Consider the following 20,172-nt stretch of genomic DNA (forward strand, 5'->3'; position numbering starts at 1 on the left):
TATAGTCAAATATTGGACATTCTGGAGAAGACAGATAAAAAAAGCAGAACCAGTAGAGTAGAGGTGGAATATTTAATACAATTCAAGTTTCATCTGGTCCATGGTTTGGAGCGGTGAACTAATAGACTCTGACCCAATAGCAACCATTCTTTTTGGAGTGTTTTACATGATGTTGTTCTGATGTCGGAATAGATAGAAATAACTACTGAAAGAAAATGTCAAGGAGACCAGCTTTAAATCTGCTTTCTCTTTCAACATGTCACTACGGTCGTTAAGTCATGTTTTAAGAAACTGATTTTAATTTCATAAGATGGCACATCTGATCATTATGTATTCATGAGCAAGGGACAAAGATAGTTATTTGTTCTACTGTTTTCTTCTGCTATTTTTTAAATGTGTATGTGCCATCACCAGATTTAACCTGACATGCTGGACTTTGTACGACAGTCCAAGCTGCCACATTTAATGATTGAATGGGATGAAAGTTTAAGTAATTATTTGCTGAATAAATCATGGAGAAGGTTGATATCCCACTGGAAACTATTCAAGTGAAGAGCAATCGAAACAATGTGGGAACTAATTTCTGTAAAAACATAATTTTTCTTGTAAAATATTGATGCTAAATAAACGGGAGTTAAAACAGTGTGTTGATTTTCATACCACATGATATTGATAAATATTTTCCTTTCTTTTAAATGAACTGTTGTGACCCAAACATGTTGCCAAATTGTGGGAAACATGACTGATTTTTATTACCTAGTAACAGTTTGCGAGGTGTATTTTTATCACTAATAATGTTCGATAAAAATGCATCATAGGTCTCAATTTATTAAACGTGTTCATAAATAACTGAATGACCCATTTTATTTGCCATCTTATAAAATTAATCAGAAAAAAGGACAGAAAGGTTTACAACAGAGAACAGAATCACTTGATGAATTCTCTAAACAAAAACTGGCAGTCCTACTCACAAATAAAAAGCGTGGGATAAAACAGGCGATTTGATGACGCTGCGACTGCAAAAATGGCTCACAACTTCAACACAAATGCAGATAAAACAGCTGAGATAAATGGATGAGGTGCCTGATGTTGTGGGTCACTCAAAAAACATGCAGTGAAATAATAGATTCACCCTGAACAGACTGATTTGGTTATCTAAGGACTTCTTACCAAAAAGTATTTCAATATGGTCTTTTTTTTCATGTTTTTTAAAAAACTAGAAACTGGGAGACAACATAATCAGAGACGTGAAAGAAGGAGCCGGTGTCTCGCTGTTCAGGGTGGACAGATAAATAGTGGGTGAAAATGAAAATGTAATTTTATCTTTGGAAGCTGAACGGCAAGACACAAAGCCACACGACACACCAAGAGATGTGAGGAAACGGTTATAACCAACCAAAACATCATGCCACAGATGATGAGGCCAAAAGAATGCATTTTGGCACAGTTCGCGGAAAGACGGGAGTGAAATATTGGCAACAAAACACCAGGAAATAGCATTGACTTCCCAACTGAAGGAAAAACAAAGTAAGAAAAAAAAAAAAAAACTAAAGCATGCAGCTTTCAATCACGCTAACATGATGTTAGGGTTAGAATGGTGTGAATTTCTGTGTAAACACATGACTGGATGACTGGGGCCCTGTCTTTGTCTTTCTTCACAAATCCCCATGGATCTCAGGCTTCACAGCACCGTTTGAATCCCCTTTTACACCACAAGATCACAGTCTGTTTGAAAACATTTGGGAATGACCCTTTGACCTTTGGTGAAGTTAACTGACATATCACTTGACTTAAATACATTTTGGCAGTCTACCTGGCAATCTATTTAACCAAACATTTTTTTGGGATTTGTCAAATATTTACTTAAATATCTAGAAGATCCATCTTATGCCAACTTTAAATGTTTGGTAAAGTTTTAAATTTAGAACTAAACATAAAAGTATGAAACAGTGGAACATATACAGATTTTTCTCAAGAATTGTTCACTTATTGCAGAAAGCATGAAAACGTGCATGTGTAAATACAGTTACAAAATTAGTGCTATTCTTTAAATTTTGTTCTTTTTTTTATCTTGAATAATCTGGCTATTTGTCACACCTGAGGACTCTATAAACCACACAGGTTACATAGTAATTTTATATTAATTTACCAGAGATTTGGGGCACATTGATGCATTCAGTTCATGGTACATGATGCAAGAGACATGATCTTACTTTTTTTTTCTGATTTTCAAACAGGTCAATAGAACCCAAAGTCAGAAAGAGCACTTGTATTTTTTCACAAATTAAGTAGAAGTTTCAAAAATTGCAAAATGAAATTTTATCTTAAATGCAGAACAATAGTGCAAGTATGATCACTCAGTTATGCTTTTCAAACTTGACTCAGCCTGAACTGGCCTAACAACTTTTTGAAATGTAACTTTTTTCTTTTTATTTTTTAGAATCTTTTTTAGAATTTACATGTCTCTACCCAGAGCTCACAGGCCATATTTGTTCCAATATAGGTAACTCTTATCCTAAAACACAAATTTCAGGAATATAATCATACGATTCTAGGAAACTATGGGAAAGTCACCTGTGATTCATTGACAGGAAACTGGTATATTCTGAGAAAGAAACCTGTAAGTTCAAGGAAAGTTTGAGGAAGGGAATTTGTAAGGTGTTTAGAAACACACCTGTAAGATGTGCAGCAAACAACCATTGGCAAGTTCTATAAAAAATATAAATTCCACAAAGTTTCTGAAAAAAATATGAGCATTACTTGGAAAGGGAATTCAAAATTTCAGGAAAGTGAATTGCAAGTTCTAAGAAAATAACCTGCAAAATTCAAGGAATGTATCTTTTAAATTCCATGAAAATAGGCCATTAGTTGCAGGATAACTATGGGAAAGTAAGTTATCAAACAGAAAAATGTAAAAATATTAGTTGTACCATGTACTACGGACGCAAAGTACTGGAAACAAGTTGTACGCTTTCTACAAGAAGTGTACATGTCCACACCTTTAACTGTTTCATTGCAAATACTTTATTTATTTTATTTTGTCATAGAAAAATGTTATTTTTATCATTTGGCATCATCACTGAAATAGGTCAAAGCTATACTTTTTAATATCAGGGAGATTCCCAATTTTTTTCAAATTGATTGATTAACTTAAGTTATCAAAATTTTTGAATCTATTTGGATACAAAAAGACAGAATAATGAGTACACCTTAGAGCAAAAGTATGACCCAAAGAAAGAAAAACCTGTACACAGAAATTCAATGATATCTGTTCTCTATCACATTTACCAGTGCAAGCTTCTAAATGTGGAAAAATAAACAACAAAAAAATAAAAACAAACACAAATGAGAACGAAAAGACTGAAATTAAATCTGGAGACATTTCTCAATTTATCAATGGACATATTTTAAAATACAGTTTTTTAAATGAAAACCAGAAGAGCAGTGAACTGCAGGAGCGATGATCTAAAACATGATGAAACACATTTAGCAGCATCAGTGCAGACAACATGGTTCACCTCCATACAAATTTGACAGATTTATGATGTAGATTCCACAAATGTTTCAACTCCTATTGTTCCTCTCAGCTGTCAACATTTGTATGTATTCTGGAAACCATGTTTACCACTTTAAAAGACCCCATGTTCAAGTGTAGCTCGTTATATTAGATCTAATGTCAGCTAGCATCACACTAATTTTCTTTTCAGATCTTTTTTTTCTTTTTTTGAATCTTCCAGTTTCACCTGGAACATATTCCTGTTACTACACTGGATGTTTTGCAACTAAAGCTGGTAAGCGCTTAAGTTACACTTTGTATAATCCATGGGGGGGTGATGCTTTGAGGATCATATGATCCTCTGCTGCAGATGAGTGTGCACAAAGAAAGCAAGCAAATGCAAACTAACCTAGCCCACCTGGATGGATTGTTTCACACTCCTCCAAGTCTTCGTCATCGCTTGAACACTCTGCAGAGGACACGATTTCCTCTGCCCCGTGCTTCTTCATCAGACCATACCACAAAGCGCATCCAGGGTGAGGAGAAAGCACAGAACACAACAAACAGGGTGAACAGAGAAGTTTGGAGGTTTACTGATGACCTCCGTTGTCAATATCAGATCTTAGTCATTAATAAATAACCATCAAATATTTAATAAGCATTGCTTAACATGGAGATAAACCTATGTAGCAGAAATCATTTTGGCTTGCAGTCCTTATCTGGTATCTGAAATGTTTGTTTTTTATTGGCAAAACAAATACGAGTTGGCAGCTTTAATGTCATTTTGACATTGTCTCCAGGTCATACAAAGTACATTCACTCCACATAACTCATGGAAAAATAGAAACTATAATGTGAAAATGTTTTGGATAAAAAAAAATAAAAATGCGTATAGATCCTGAGATATGTTCAACATAAATAAAGTGATACACATGATGTACGACTAATTGGTCTCAAAAGCACTAATGCAATGGAATATAAAATAATGAATTATGTCTTTTTACAACTTTGAAAAGCTTTAAATGTTTACGTAGATACACTCACCAGTTCACAGTGAATGGCCGGATTAAAGCTAAGCTACACAGCACACTAACAGAAATAAAATAAGCTTGCAAAAGGTAAGCTAAGCTATGTCAAAGCTAAATTAATACCATGTGTTTTTAATCAACATTTGGTTGTTCTTCAGATTCTTTATTAAGTGTGTGTTTAAAACTGATGCTGTTTATTTATTTACTTACTTATTTTTTTTCCCCATTTTAAATAAATCAGTAAAATGTGAGTAGTACAACAGCCTCCATTTCCTGGCTCTTTAGTAATAATAACCTTATTAGAGTTAAAATTGCTTTGTAAAATAGATGTATTTGCATCAATAATTTACAGGTCAGAGTTAGATGGCATATGAAAATAGAAAGTTCCTCTGAAAACTATTACTTACTTAACTGGACTAAAAATAAGTGAAAATGGATTCAATGATACTGTATTCAAGCCTTGAGAACTAAGAGACCACTTTGAAAGAAAGTAAAAAAAAAAAAGACATTGACAAAGTTTTGATGACCGTCCCACCTGTACCGTGGAGGATCTGTGTTTCCGTGTGGTTGTTGTCGTGGTCGTGGTGGTCGACTCTAAAACGTTGCTGGATAACTCTGGAGTCATGGTTGTGGTCCTGGCTGAACCTGCCACACTGGATCCATTACCCACCAGCCTCACGCTGCCATTAATCTTGATGTTGACATTGGCTTCAGCTGCCATTTTCAATACTTTCAGGCCGTTGTAATACAGGCCCGCCAGCTGACCCTGAAAAGGTCGGCCTCTGTCGCTACCTCCAACTGTGATTGTTGCTTGAGTGTTGAAAATTGTAAGCTGTCGTCCTAAAAAAATGACATCCACAGTAAGAAACAATCATCAGCAAGAACTTTTCGATAATCATACAGTAGTAGCTCAAATTTATAGTTTATAGGATAAAAAATTCTCAACTGCAGTTCAACCAGTTTGATTTTATGCACAGATTTGAAACAAAATGTTTTTAAACTTCTGTAGAAAAGAAAGGCAGGAAAAAAAGACTTTATGATGAGCAACTCAGCAGGCCAGGATCTAAAGGTCGTTAATTATCTCATTTTCTGTATCTGGAAATCAAGCTATAAAATCAAGTTAATTATATTTCTTTCAGGTAGGTGTGTGATAGCCTAGTTTTTTTATTTATTTATTTTTTTCCCTTTATTTAACCAGGTAAACCCCATTGAGATCCAGATCTCATTTTCAAGAGGGACCTGGGCAGAAGTAAAGCAGAAGTAGTTGAAGGCTGGTGTACAATTGTTAGCAATACATGTTGTATTGGCTCTAAATGTACATTTGCATGTTAGTTTAAAGCTTTCTTGAATTACCTTTTCTCAAAAAAATAACTTTTTTATGCATAAAAATATATTACCTCAACATATTTTGAAGTAATATACTTCAATATATCACTTACTTACATTCTTTTATTAATTATAACTTATTTCAAGGTTATATCATTCAGATTATAACTTAAATGAACATGTTTGTGTAACTAATACAGCTACAAACAGACCAGCTAAAGTCAAGTTTCATTTCTACTAGCATATCACCATGCATTGACTTATGAAGAATAAACACATATGTATGTCTTGCTGTCTTTTACTTAAGGCTTTTGATGCTTTATTTCACATTTATTCTTTCATTTGTTAATATTTATTTGGCTATTTTATACTTGTTAAATTCTCATTTTCAGCCTATGATATGCTTTACTATACAAATACAAATTTATATTAAAAATAAATAGCAACATTTATTTTGGTACATAAATAAATTTTGGTAGTCCAGTTAGGACTACTTCAAAATCTGCGACAGAATAGCTTTAAAACATTCTAAACACACTATGTATAAAGTGAAACAAAGACATGCTTTTAATGCCACTATCTTATGAAACTAAACATCAGGACAGTGGAGACACAGAAAGTGTTCATTTTAAATTACCTTTCTCTTGTAGCCATTCTTCTACCGGTCTGACATATTTGAAAGGAATTTTCTTATTGGCCGTTTGATAGCGCTCAATGTCGCTGTTCCCTTTAAAGTTTAAGAAGACATTTATAAAAACATTTATTGATATCAGCATTGTGGAAAAACTCTTGTACACTTTACATCAGATTAAAATAATTTTAGCTGGAAGATTTGTTTTAGATCTGACCTTTTTTGCATAAAAAAAACAGTGAAAAAGTTCTTATATGTTAGCTTGAGACTATGCTAGTAAGTTCTTCAATAACCATGCAGTCTGAGACATCCGTGTGTCCACTAGCTAGAGCAAAACTAATGCTCCTGAGAGATGATCACATATGAAGAAATGGAATATATTTGACCAAAAGGAATTATGAACCAGGTTGACGGAAAGGGAAAGAAGATATAAAAATCAACGAAGACCCTGGATGTCATTACTAAAATTCTGTTTCTTTTTTGAAAAAGAGCATACATTGAGCCACAACTTTAATTGCATTAATTTTTGAGGCAGATGCTGGTCAGTGACCTCTTCAAGGTGTGGCACAACAATGTGACTCCACTGCCTCATTAGAGCTCTTTATGCAGTCTGTTACGCAGGTGAGAATTAACTGTTATTGCTGTACCTGTAGGGAAGTGTTCATTGATTGACCAGTTATCCACCTGCAGCGTAGCATTCCCACCATTTCTGGTAAAACGAACCACATGATACTTCAAATCATTCACTGGGGTGCTGCTTTCTTGAACAGTGATGTCCTCAGTCCCAATGTTGAAGGTGACTCCAATCTTCCCTTGTTCCTGAAGAAAGCAAATACAATTGTTAAGGTACTGAGATGTTGGGAGTTCCCTTTATTGATGCTCTGTTGGATTGGGAATTATTACTGAAATTTGAAGGGTCATTACTTCTGCATGGATGATTTGCATAGAATTTAAGGGAGTGGATGAATCATGATTTGGGCTTGAATTGAAGGTGATGATAGAGTAAACATTTATTGATTAAAAAAAAAAACTTGTTTAAATACTTCATGAAGTAAAATGTTTCTGAAACATATTTTTAACTTGACGAATCATTGTTTTCTTATCAGAACCCTCTAGAAAGCTCAAATTCATTATCTATATTTGGAAACATGGTGTCAACAACAAGAAACACACCGAAAGTATTCTTGTCAAAATTAAGAAAATACATAAACATATGACCTTTGTTGTAATTTGCATGAAAACGTAGATAAAATGCCATCTTTCAATGGACAGTTTTAGTAATGGGCTGAAGTAATATGCCAGATGAGAAAACAGAAAGAAAGAATGGATGGATGTTTATGATTACTCACTATATGCAGCATAAGATAGTCCCCCAGACCAGGCGCGCTATCAATTCTGACCAATATGCCATCTTTCAGGGATGTACTGAAGCCAACGGTCAGCCTGTCGGTTCTGGTGCTCGGTCTCTCGTTGGCTGGCCAGTTGAATGTAATGAGGCCTCCCCCTTTGCCAAAGATGTACATGGTTCCAGCTTATAGGTGAACAGAAAACAAATTAGAATTTAAAAACCATCAGCAATAACAAGTAGCAAACTTGCCAGTATAACTAAAACCATATCACATAACTGAATATTCATTTTAAATACACCACTTATTTAGCCAAAAACTTGAATCAACTGGAATCAAATATGTCAGATTCAGTAGGTCTTGCAGGAGTTTATGGCAACAGGCACCAAGATGCTGTTGTATCAAATGTGCGGACACTAAACAGAAAATGAGCACATTTTAGATAGATCCTTATCTTTTCTTATCCTAACAAAATACCCCAAATGTGTTTTGTCCACTCCTATTTCGATTAAATTATTAAAGAGTGCCCCACTGGAGAAACCTAATTGAATGTGAATGTTCGTGGAAGTTTCGATAAACTATTTGGACCAGTTAGGGTTGGAGAACGAGTGCATCTGTATTCAGACAATTGCACTGCGGTTGTCTGTGAGAACACTAATTTTCTGCACCTACTGAGCAAACAAAAACTACACAATCTGACACATGTGTGAACAAACACAGAGGCTAGCTAATGCTAATGAGCAGGCTCAGGCAGAGGAGGCGATTCTTGGCTCTGGCTGATAATGCTTGTCACAAAAGCACTTTGTTGCCTGAGCCAGAATCCCCCCACCCCTTCTCTCCACAAGCTGCTTTTAGTCTGTGCAAATTAGCCACCTGATAATAACGCTGCAGAATGAGAAAAACTTTTATTCACCCCCTAAAAGAATATGCTAATACAGAATAGGGGAGGACACTTCAAGTGTGTTTCCAAATAATCCCTGGCTTGTTTATTCCGCTTCTAACCTAAAAGGGAGATGTAGAGATCTGTTTATCTTTATCCGTGGGGAGTCACTGAACAATGAAATATTTACTGGGAGTCGGTTGTTTTAGAGTCATGGACAGAGTTCATATTTCAAATACAGATCAGATACCAAGCTGAGCAAAAGTAATGAAAGTGGATGCAGTTTCCTGCAAGAACTAATGCATGTGTTTGCACATCAAAGAACACTATAAAGTAATGATAAGATTGTGAGGAAGTTTTTTATAAACTATTTAAGGGACTCGCGTAAGACTGCAGTTTTCAAACTCAATACCTAAATCATGGGGAGAAGGTTCCAGATTATTTTATGAGAATTCGGGAGGAGGGCAGCTGGGATGGGAAGGAGTGCTGTTGTTTTCTGAAAAATACATATTTATATATCATGCTACTTTCACATGATGGCAGCAAATAGTCAAAGTATAATTTTTTATGAGCTCAACTGTGTTATGGATGCTATTGTTTGCCCAATGGCTTTGTGCTATACAGTAATAAACAGAGGAAATATGGACAATATTCATGTTATTTATCTTTTTATCACAAAATAATAAAGTTTGTTAACTAAAAATTGCTGGTTATAGCATTTTAGCTCATTTTAAATAGAAAGACACAAAGGCTCCTCTGTCATAATAGTTGTCATTTATAAATTGTATTTAAACCAAGGTATACCTTAAATGAAAACCATCCTTCATCAGTGTGTCATTGTTACAAATTATTATCTAGTGCCATTACAGCAAGGTAAACCAAAATAAAGTTTCCTTAAAAAACAAAAATGAAAGACACATTTTCTTGTAATAATGGTTTATAAGTCCAATCATTTTAATTGAAACAGAACATTTGATTCTGTCACGTGTCCGGTGAAATGCTCTTTAGCTTTCATATGTTAATAGTTGTAGCTATTTAGTGTGACTGTATTTTAGTAAACCAATTATTGATCTTAAAAGATGCACACAATGAATATTGTGAGACCCTGTCATCCATTACACTTACCCATTATACATTGTAGCAATTGACCTTGACCAGTGTCCTTGACCCATCTCTACATGCTAAAATCTTTCGTTTACACTAACCAATTTGCCAATTGTTGAGGAAAATAAATATTCTTAGTGTTTAATACAGTTAAATCTTACGACATGCACAAATAGTGGATTAAGCAAGATTCCTTTGGATAACATCTTAGAGGAGCCGCAGAAAAGAATGTGTGTTATCAGGATGGAACCACATCATAAATGAACTCTAGCACAAAGGCCGTGTCTCAAATGAGCAGGCAGCGAGGAGACATCTCAAGTCATCTCCCACAGAGAAACACTAAAACTTGAGGACAAACACACTAACAACACATAATACTAACAATAATTGCAATTTAATCAGTAGAATACCATTTAGTTAAAATTAACATGACTTGAAGTAGTCTAATTTGTAGTTTTATAGTAACGACTACATGGAGTCCAAGAGGATGCAGAAGTTCTGAATCACTTTGCGTACCAGGCTTTATGTCAATTTAAAATTACTGCACTGATCTGTATTTATAGGAATTTGCCCAGCAGGGAGTAAAATGGGTTTAAGACAGGTTAGCTTTTGGTTGAACCCTGGTAAAAGACTAGAGGCTTTGTTCCAACCAGGAATTAGGAGTAACATCACATTTCAAACTGGCATGAGAAGAGCTGGCTTTAAATGACCTTTGGTCTCCCTTGTCTTGATAGAGAAGCACAGAAGCCCTGAAATTTAACAGGTCTCAGAAAGTAATAAAATTGCCCAAACTGAGTAATTTGAAACTGGGTCTATCCATACAAGAAAAACAACATGCCTTAATCGCATAATTGCATAAATTAAAACAAAGAAAACACCCTTTTGAATAAAAGTATGGGCCCAAGAGGAATGAATCAGATTGTTTTTGCAAAAATGCATGAGCACTCTCCAAAGACGCTTCTTTGCCTGTTTTCCTGCCTTGGCATTTTTTCCTTATCCTATTTGTTTCAGGTAAATTAAGGTCTGTCTTCATGTGTATGAAGTGTTTGTGTTGATGTGATTTTATACTTTTAAATGTTGGAATAAACTCTGAAAATGCATGACGTGGAGCTCTGATTGTTAACTCTGTGTGGCTCTTGTTTCCACGCACGCAATCATTGAATCCGGGAGCACAAGAGACTATAACGAGACCAGAAGTTAAATATACTATTCTCTTACACAATCTATTTAATCCTTGAATCTTCTATACCCTATTGGCCTCCTACCTCTTAGTCCGACCTAAACAAAAATGGCTGCCTCATAAGTGAAACTCTAATATGCTTGGGATAAATATCAAGGGCTAAATGTCTTCTGCTTTGGCTGGGCCCTTCTTGGAAGAGGATATGCAGTAATGATTGTATAAAAGTATGGCACTGCATTCAGGGCCTTTATGTAATTGTGTAACAAGTAAGTGAGTGCAGAAAAATGAGAAAGAGACTACTCACTTGTATTAGCACTGAACGAGTTAGTGACTAGCATTCGAAGGCTTGTCACCCACTGGATTGCCTATGTCCTCTGCTGTCCATTAGCCTGTATAGACTATCATTAGCAACGTCAGATCAAGCATTAACATTTGTACACAGTACTATATTTTACAGAGCTGAAGATGGCTTCGGGAAAAGGCTAAAGCTGATTCCACCTAGTTTTTCACTATCCTTGAGCAACTTTAATCTGTCCTAGTTCACAAACTTCATTTATGTAGACTCTTCAAACCTGGACTAGATTATCCAACACTAACCACTGAATATTCGAAACCCAGTACATGTCCAATAAAGCAAATAACCATCATAGTTATGCTAGTTGTTAGCCTTCCTGTCAGTCTATCCGTGCTAATGGACATCAGAGGAAGTAGTCACAGTTACTGTTTGTCTTAAAATTCTGGTGTTTTCAAAAGAGAAATAAAACAAAATATTTGCTTGCACCATAATGTTTGCTTGCACCATAATACAACTATAGCGCTACATGTATCAGTGTTGTTAATGTGGTTGTGTGAAAGATAGGTCTACAAAACACTTTCTAAAGCAGTCAATAGAACCTGTGTCTGTAAGCTTTAACTATTTCAAAGTCAAAATATTGGAGAACTTCATAAATAGATTTATTATAGATGGGTTTGGCTTTTTAGCAAAACAAACTACAAGCTTTACAAAGCTTAAGACAGGCTAGTTTCACGTGTTGCCTGATGCACACTGCTGTAAGGATGTTCCGCAAAGAAAAATATTATAATTAATCAAGATCTACATTAATTACATAAAACAATTGAAAAAGGATAAGACTGAAAGCTCGTCAGCTCCCCCTACTGTAAGTCTATAAAACATTGTACTGATTAGAGGAGTGCAGAATACAAGTCTTGGAGTTATAACCTAAAACATCCTTTAACAACACTTCTTAATTTAGCAAAACCAACACTGACAAAAGTCTGCCTCGCAGCATCCCACCAGCTTGCAAGGAACAAGTTAAACAATGCAGCTATAGAGCATCTTTCTTTTTCAAAACCAAGCATTAAACCCCAAACAGACCTACCATTTTTCTACATTATTGGACCGATGGATGAGAAGTTGCAAGAGTAGCATCTTGCAAGCTTTACAGATCTTGAAGTTTTACCACTTACCATGAGCACCCTTCAGATTTGCTGGAAAGCCGTAAATGGATACAGCCTGAGGGGAGCGATGCCTCCCCACATACAGTTGTTGATCGAATGGGTCTGCTGCCACTCGAGGTCTGTGGTTATGGGATGAGCTCTGCTTTGCAGATGCAGCACTACATCCCAAAATGAGCCACCAAATCCAAGCACTGTGGTAGAGGACAGTCAGTCCAGGAAATTGACATGAACTCCTTTTCTTAGGACCCTGTGGTGGTAGAGCACCAATGGGACACATGATGAATATTTAAAAAGTCACACTGAATGCCAGAATACTGCACTGAAATAATCTCATGTTGAAGCAAATAAAGCTGATTAGGAGTCGATGAGCTACCAGTAATTCCAACAGTCCTGACTTTTCATGTCAGAGTTCATTAAACTTGGTCAACTAAAAGAACAGAAGCATCCACCTGAGAAGAGTATATGCAGCTCAGAAACGCAAAATGAATGGCCCATAAAAAGTCAAGATGGATCAACACTTCATGCATCCTCCTCTGTTTGAAAGCTGTGGTTTCGCTGGTGCTCCTGACTGGATGCTCCAAATGTCCTTCACTATTCCCACATCATCTCTCCATTCACTCCTAGAAAAACACATTGAGGAATCCTTAGAAAGTAGATCACAAAACGGGCAACCCATTCGTAAACCTGAGTTCTGTAAATCCACTGGACTTTTTACTTTATCATATTCCTCTCGTTTCTTCCTCTTTTTAATTCCAAAAGGGTTCAAATATCTCCTAAAGCACCTTATCTCAGTGACAGTAAAACTCCTGTTCTGTTTGTCGTCCAAATCCATGTAGAGCCTTCATTTGATGTATGCGCTCAGTCTGGACACTCTGGCTGTTAAACGAAGGGAACAGCAATGAACTGGATCCCATAGCTGCCACGGGATGAAAGAGAGGGAGTGTGGAGTGCAGAGGAGAGAAGAGGAGGAGGGGTTGGACGACTACTGAGGAGGTGCTGAGAGAAATAACAGAGGTAAGAGAAAGGTAAAAGAGTGACTTCAAGGATGAAGGAATGTGGAGACAAATCCAGGATGCAAGGATGAGAACTCGGGACAAAACAACAAAGGCATAGTTTGTTTACTCTGAGGCAGAATTTGAAAAAAGAACGGATATGATTATCCTCAAAGAGCAAACTAGGGGGTGAAAAGAAAATTATTTTTTGTCTCTTACGGATGCATTTCAAATAATGGACTCTAAGGAATAAAATCACCTTTTTTTAGCTGAATGGTTAAAAGAGTTTCATGCTTCTTTTGCAACATTTATAGCAATTTGTCAGAATGAGAATAAAATAAAATCCTGATTTGTTATTACCCAAAATTGCCCACCTGCAGTTGGACTTTTGAAAGCCTGGGGCAGCATTACATGAAGAGACACAAAGGACAAACAACCACGTCCGTACACACACCCATTACTTAGTGGGGCAGGTTTTGAGTGACCAATTGACCTAAAAGTCATTATTTTGGACTGTGGAAGGACACATTCACAAGAAGAACATGGAAACTCCATGCAGAAAGACCTTGCACCAGGATCTGAATGAGTTACCATTGTGTTATAAATCAACAGTGCTAACAACTGTGCCAATGTGCCACCCAAACTCCATACCAGTAACTTCAGAAATAGAGCCCACTTTAATCAATTAGATACCAAGACAAACTGCTTTACTGCTGCTGTAAAGCATTTTAACATTTCTTCACATAATGATGCTATCTTACCAGATGTTTTACACACAATGAAGCCTACAGCAAAACTCCTAGGAATTAACATTAAGTACACAAAACATAAAAAGTAGTTATTTGTAAAATTTTGCTTTGACACACTGCTCAATACAAACTAAGAATATATCGACAAAATAACATTTTTAATTGAAAAACCCTTTTTGCTGCAAAATTATTAAATAAATAGACATGTGCTCAACAATAAATGTATTTATTGTTTTTAATACTGTACTGTATACAAAACACATAACAAGTAGTTATTTGGAAGAACAGACCACTCAGTGAAAATGAAGCTGTCATAGACATTTTTATTCCCTGTAGAAAAAATAAATGAATGCACATAGTATAAATTAACCTGTGTAGTCTAGTTGTTTACTGCTGTAATTAAGATATACCTTGATTAGAACTTCTGTTTCAGCCTTAAAGACAGAAACAACGAACTTCTTCATGAGTGCATTTTTTTTATTTTTTTTTTAAATAAAGAAATATTTCCAACTCTAACGTGTTTTTCCAGCTCGCAATAATAGGAAAGCAATGAGATACAGATACAGTAAGATCATGCAGGTGCTGTTCTAACTCGCCGTCATGAATTATTTAATTTGTGGACTTCTGAAATGACCTTCATCTAGAGGTATGTTTGTATGATGTCTTCATCCTTGTGACACACCTCAAATTCGAATTTCGAAAGTCAACTTTGATGGCTGCAGCCAGGAAAGGCCTTTCACTGCTTTTCTGCCTGAGGGGATAAAGTGGGGAAGCTGAATATCATTTTGGGAACATGAAAGGACCCATCAACCTGCTCTCCCCTCTGCATAACATTACAGACCACATACCTGCATTTGATAACAAACTCACTTTAAAGCTTGTTTGTATTTCTGCATCTGCTGCAGCAATCAAGAATGTTTGTTATAGCCTGCTGTTGGAAATTGGAAATGTAAGAAAATAATAATAATAATAATAAAAAAACTGGTTCAATGCCATTGCAGGATATTGCATCACTCCATTTTGCCAAAGTCAGAGTCGTTGGTGCCATTTTAACTGAAGCAACTTTAATCTTGGTTTAGTTGCACAGTTTTGTGCATATGGATGTAGTAAGACTGTCTGAAAAAAAAAAAAAAAACACGTGTGTGAAGCCTGGAAACTATTTTGTTGTTAAATAAGACATGTTTGAACATTTACTCACTTAATGTCTGGCTTTAGCTCTCAGTGTGTCCTCAGCTGTGCAAAGGCATCACTTCCACATTTCTAAAGTTATATGCATTAGGCTTTATCTTAAACATTTTATGACCTGCGGAGACAGATAGGTTGGAGCTGTTTTCACTTTGTGAGCCTGTCTTTGTGCGTCGACCCTCTGGGTTTATGTGCCTATTTCAGAGTCAACATGATAAAATGTGGCTGCAAGACGCAAGTAAAAAAGGTTGTTTTCTTTAGAGTTTGTCAGTCTATCGATTAAAATTATTAATCTAGTTAATCGTAAGGTTTGTTAATTAATCACATTTTAATTTTCAGTTGAAAAAAATATTTATTTAAATAAATAGACGGGTTAAACAATAAATATATTTAATGTTTTTAATATTTTATTTAGGTTACTCAGTCATCAGATTAATGTAAGCGACGTGATGCCCATTAAGTTTTGAAGTGTTGGAGGAAACCCTGATCAATCATGTAGCTTCTACTTCTTTAGGAATGGGAATGCTTACATGTCTAAGTTTAACAATGTATACACATTATAATTGTATATCTATTCAGTCCATATTTTGTTGTATTTGACAAAAAATTTTTACAATATGTTAACAATATTTTCCTTTTTGAAATTCAGCACATGAAAAATGTTATACTTCATGTTATGGAAAGAGGGTCGACCTTCTTGATACCAGAGAAAACTATCAGCTGATCATGACAAATGACTGACACATGGCTGTAACACCCATTTCGATTGGCTCGACACATCTGTCTTTGCAGCTGGAGGTGGTTGTTTACAGCGCACACAATTTCTCGCAAGCTTCTTAGCGTCAAACTGGCACATTACACAGATCACAAGCAAACGTTAGCAATTGGGTAAAGTCAGATCCAATTGTTAGCACTTCAAAGGAGTCCAGACCTCCAGCAGGCAATTGTTTCCCAAAAACCAAGGGTCCAGACCCTGTGTGCAAAGCAAAGCGTAGAACAACTGGATGGTTTTTTGCCAGGCAGCCCATCTTTCCTACACCACTGAAACACAAGGTAGATGAGCAACAGCGTAAAAGGGTTATGAACATAATATTTGTTCAAATAATTCACCTTTCACCAACTAGTGTGTTTAAGTTTTTTTAATTGAAAGATACATTCTAAAAATATAGGATTTTTATCACAGCTGTACTTATCTTTTCTGAGGAAATGTTTCAGTTAAACCAGCAAACAAAAGCTCTTTAATTAAATAAAACTTGTTTTATTAAAAGTGTTTTATCTGCGTTTCAGAGGAAATCATCAGTCATGCGAGCCTTATCAGTGCGGAAGTTTCCTACTCATTAATCATAATGTTTCAAACTAATCACAACCGTGTCCAATAGTTTTTTTTTTTTGGAAATTGCCGTTAGGATAACCTAGGCTCATGTCTTTTGCTGTTGAGAAATGCAAAAAATGGATTGTAAAACTGAAACTGTGACACTGGGTCCACATCTGCTAATCCTGTCCACAGTTTCTGCTAAACTTTGTGTGCCAGCGGCGTCCTTCCTTTTATCTGGGGGAAATAATTAGAGGACGACCTCTGTTCCAGAAAGCAAGGTAATTCCAAAGCCGGTAAAATCTGTGAGCAGGGTGTTGAAACAAACACAAAAGTTCCATTAAAGGAAAATTAAGAGCAACAAAGACGACGCCTCAGCAGAAATATACAGCAAGGCCTGTCACATTAACATAAAGCATGGCCCTCAGAAATTATTAGCCTCTCTAATCTCCTAAACCCTTAGACGCAGCATTGCACTGTTCAAATGACCTGTCCGCTGTGATGCATGGCCGTTCCCCCCCACCCCCACCAGCTGAAGAACACCAACTCCACCTCCTCACACAACCACACATTCTTTATTTCCTGCTCTCCTGCTTCTTATTTTACCTCCTGCTCCAGATTTATGTGGGTTGGAACAGCAAAAGGGCAAAGATTAAACAAACAACGGCTGAGAAAGACCACCAAGGTGAAGGACAACATACACATTATCCTTCGCTTATCAGCAGCACATTAACACAGCTCATTCAGCTCCAGCTTCACCCAGAGATAAACCAGGACGAATCAACTTCTCCTTCATCAACCTCACATATCTGTAAAAACAAGTTAATGACATTAGGCCGTATCAGTCCGACAACCAGGGGAGGAGGAGCAGCTCTGCAGCTTCATGGATGCACTTGGTGCTGATGATTAGTCTTGAGGTTGGTAGATCAATGAAGGATCCAGCACCCAGCAGAACACATATAAAGGTCAGTGAAGAGGAAAATAGACTCTCTGTCACCCTGCCAATCGCTCTGATTGCCTGCCAGTCTGCTCGCTTGTGACCAGTTACCCCACCTCATCCCATTCTAATGATTTCCTGCTGCAGTTGAAAATTTCTTCACAGCCCGTAAGAAATTAGCATTTTACTGCTTAGGGTCATAAGAATAAAAAAAAAAATAAAGTAACACCCATTTTTGATTGAGAAGGTTTATGCATCAAGGCACTGAGAAAGGTCTGTTTCTCTAAGTGGAAACAAAAAAATCACTTTTAGTAGCAATTACTGTCTTTAGGTATTTTCTGTATGAATGTATCAGTCTCTCATCTTTGGAATCATTTTGATCCACTCTTCTTTCCAACATTGCTTTGGTTCATTGAGGTGTTCAGACAGTTGTTTTTGCACAGTTCACTTCAGGTCCCATTGCACAGTTTTTATATGACTGTGCTCTGGACTTGGCAGAAACTTCATTTGTCTTTTTTCACACATTCTGTTGTATAGACTTCCTGCCATGTTTCTGATTATTGTCTTAACGATTAGCTCCTTGCTTAATCTCTGGACATGGAGATGAGGTGAGGTAAAAGAATATAGAAAAACCTGTAGAATAAAGTGGCTGAAGGCAACTCAGCCACTTTATCCTGGATCACTTTTGCCTCTGCGTGGAAACACAGATAACACTGAATGGTAAACTGAGTGCGTTTCTTGTTGAGCTAAACTTTTTTCTTTACCACAACCAACTAGATCAGTGTTTACATTATGGCAGATAAGGCTCACCGCACTATCCATCTCTGGTCTGAGATTGTGCTTTAGGATTTTTTTTTTTGCAATTCCTGTTAGCATAGGTGGTCTGCCCTCGAGGTAAATATCTGGGATGTTCACTCCTGTTGACTTAAAGCCAATAACTTTAGGGCAACTTGAACATTGGCTGCTATACCATCATAATATTCAGCATCCATTAAGAATTGAATGTTGTAAATTTGACAACGAATGTACATGGAAAGTTCCTGATAAACTTTAGAAACACTGAGCAGTAATGCATTGGAAAGGAAAGCTTGTTTTTTTTTTGGTAAGTGAGCCACTTCAATTCAGTTTAACCAAGCCACAACAAATGCCGTCTCAAGGAACTGTACAAGACAAACGGGTTCAATTCATATTCATAAAAATGCTCCATCCCTCCAGCCCTTCGACTCTGCTAACACACACAGCCTCTGTTCACTTTCCTCTTATTTCAAAAGACCCACACAAAGACATAAATTATCTCAGTCCAATTCCACAGTCCCTTTATTTTTCCAGCATTCTATTCATCCCCATTTTTTAAGTTTATTGCCTCACTTCACAAGTTCATCTTCTATCGGTCTCCTCACAGTTATGTGAAGGCTTTGTGATGGATATGCACTCCAGCTCCAACAGTTATCGACACCTTCAGGTCCTTACGATGGAGGGTGTACAATTCTGCCGTCAGAGCTCAGAATCATTGCAGTGGATACCAAAGCTTTACTATTAACTAAGGAAGTCATATTTGTGTTGTTCTGCCTTTTTCCATTATCCCACTGCTGGTCACCTATTTCAAGTGGGTGTTATAGTAAAAGAAATAAAGCAGAGTTCTGTGAACTGTTACATTTACAGTACTGCAAAACCATCAAACTATCAAACTGGAAAGTGGTAATTAGCTTATTAATTTTCAGTGTATTTTAATGTCTCTGGGAAAATACGGTGTATGAAAGATTAGTTTGAAAGATGAATCCTTTGCCTATCCTGGGAAATGATTCCATCACAGCCTAAATAAGCAAAACACAATAGTTCATAATCAAATAATATGTTCAATAATTAAATCTATATACACAAGTTTAAGTAAAAGACATAAAAACAAATAGGAAACTAAAACACCACTTTTACAGGTAGATAAGAAAAAGTTACCTAACTTAAACTTTTAACGTAAATGCTTTTACCAAAAGCTTTCTTCTTACTTGGTCTCTCTCTATATTTTAAAGAAAGGGTGTCACAGTCTAATTGGGAATTGTAATATCTGATGGTAATTTTGCAGTAAGAAAAATTGAAAAGAATACAAATAAGGACAGGAATTAAAAGAACAAACAGTCTTTGGTTCCATCAGCTTCTCACACCAGAACCACCTTGACGAAACAAGGAGGGGCTGTTGTTCTATTGAACTAAAAAAACAGGTTTTTTTATACTGCAAATATTTAATTCCATTCTGTTGCTTAGGTGCACATACTGTCAGGGGATGCAACATCAACAGTGACTGTGACCGTTCACTGAAACGAAAGGAAGGCAAACAAGGAAATTGGAAACACATGAAACGGTAAAGTCAATTTCCAATACTGAGGCTAAGACGTTGACAGGCAATGATGCAACCCCATGTCAATGTAGAGTCAGCTGCCTGTTTCCAAGGAATATTGTAGAGGGCCTAAGTGTATTCATGTTTGAGCCTGTGAAGAAAAACAGGTCCCATAAATTGTCTCTGAACACTTAAATGCTGTGTCAGAGACATCTC

General features: G+C 36.4%; 1 protein-coding gene across 7 annotated transcripts in view; it reads right to left on the reverse strand.

The window, feature by feature from the left end:
• nrxn3a (neurexin 3a) overlaps positions 1-20,172 on the reverse strand; it is a 119,908-nt gene that overhangs the window by 10,748 nt on the left and 88,988 nt on the right. For 3 of the 7 annotated variants that reach the window (XR_532655.2, XM_008400153.2, XM_017302423.1), the window contains exons 19-23: positions 7,831-8,012; positions 7,129-7,300; positions 6,488-6,577; positions 5,060-5,364; positions 3,906-3,999 (exon numbers count right to left, since the gene is read on the reverse strand). Coding sequence is in view for 5 of the 7 variants with exons in the window: in XM_008400153.2 (XP_008398375.1) it covers positions 3,906-3,999; positions 5,060-5,364; positions 6,488-6,577; positions 7,129-7,300; positions 7,831-8,012 (843 nt within the window). In the remaining 2 variants the exon portion in view is untranslated. The remainder of the gene's footprint in view (positions 1-3,905; positions 4,000-5,059; positions 5,365-6,487; positions 6,578-7,128; positions 7,301-7,830; positions 8,013-20,172) is intronic. The other 4 variants (XR_532656.2, XM_008400155.2, XM_008400154.2 and 1 more) reach the window with 3 other exon arrangements.

Source organism: Poecilia reticulata, linkage group LG22 (genome assembly GCF_000633615.1).
Source record: "Poecilia reticulata strain Guanapo linkage group LG22, Guppy_female_1.0+MT, whole genome shotgun sequence".
Classification (NCBI taxonomy): Eukaryota; Metazoa; Chordata; class Actinopteri; order Cyprinodontiformes; family Poeciliidae; genus Poecilia; species Poecilia reticulata.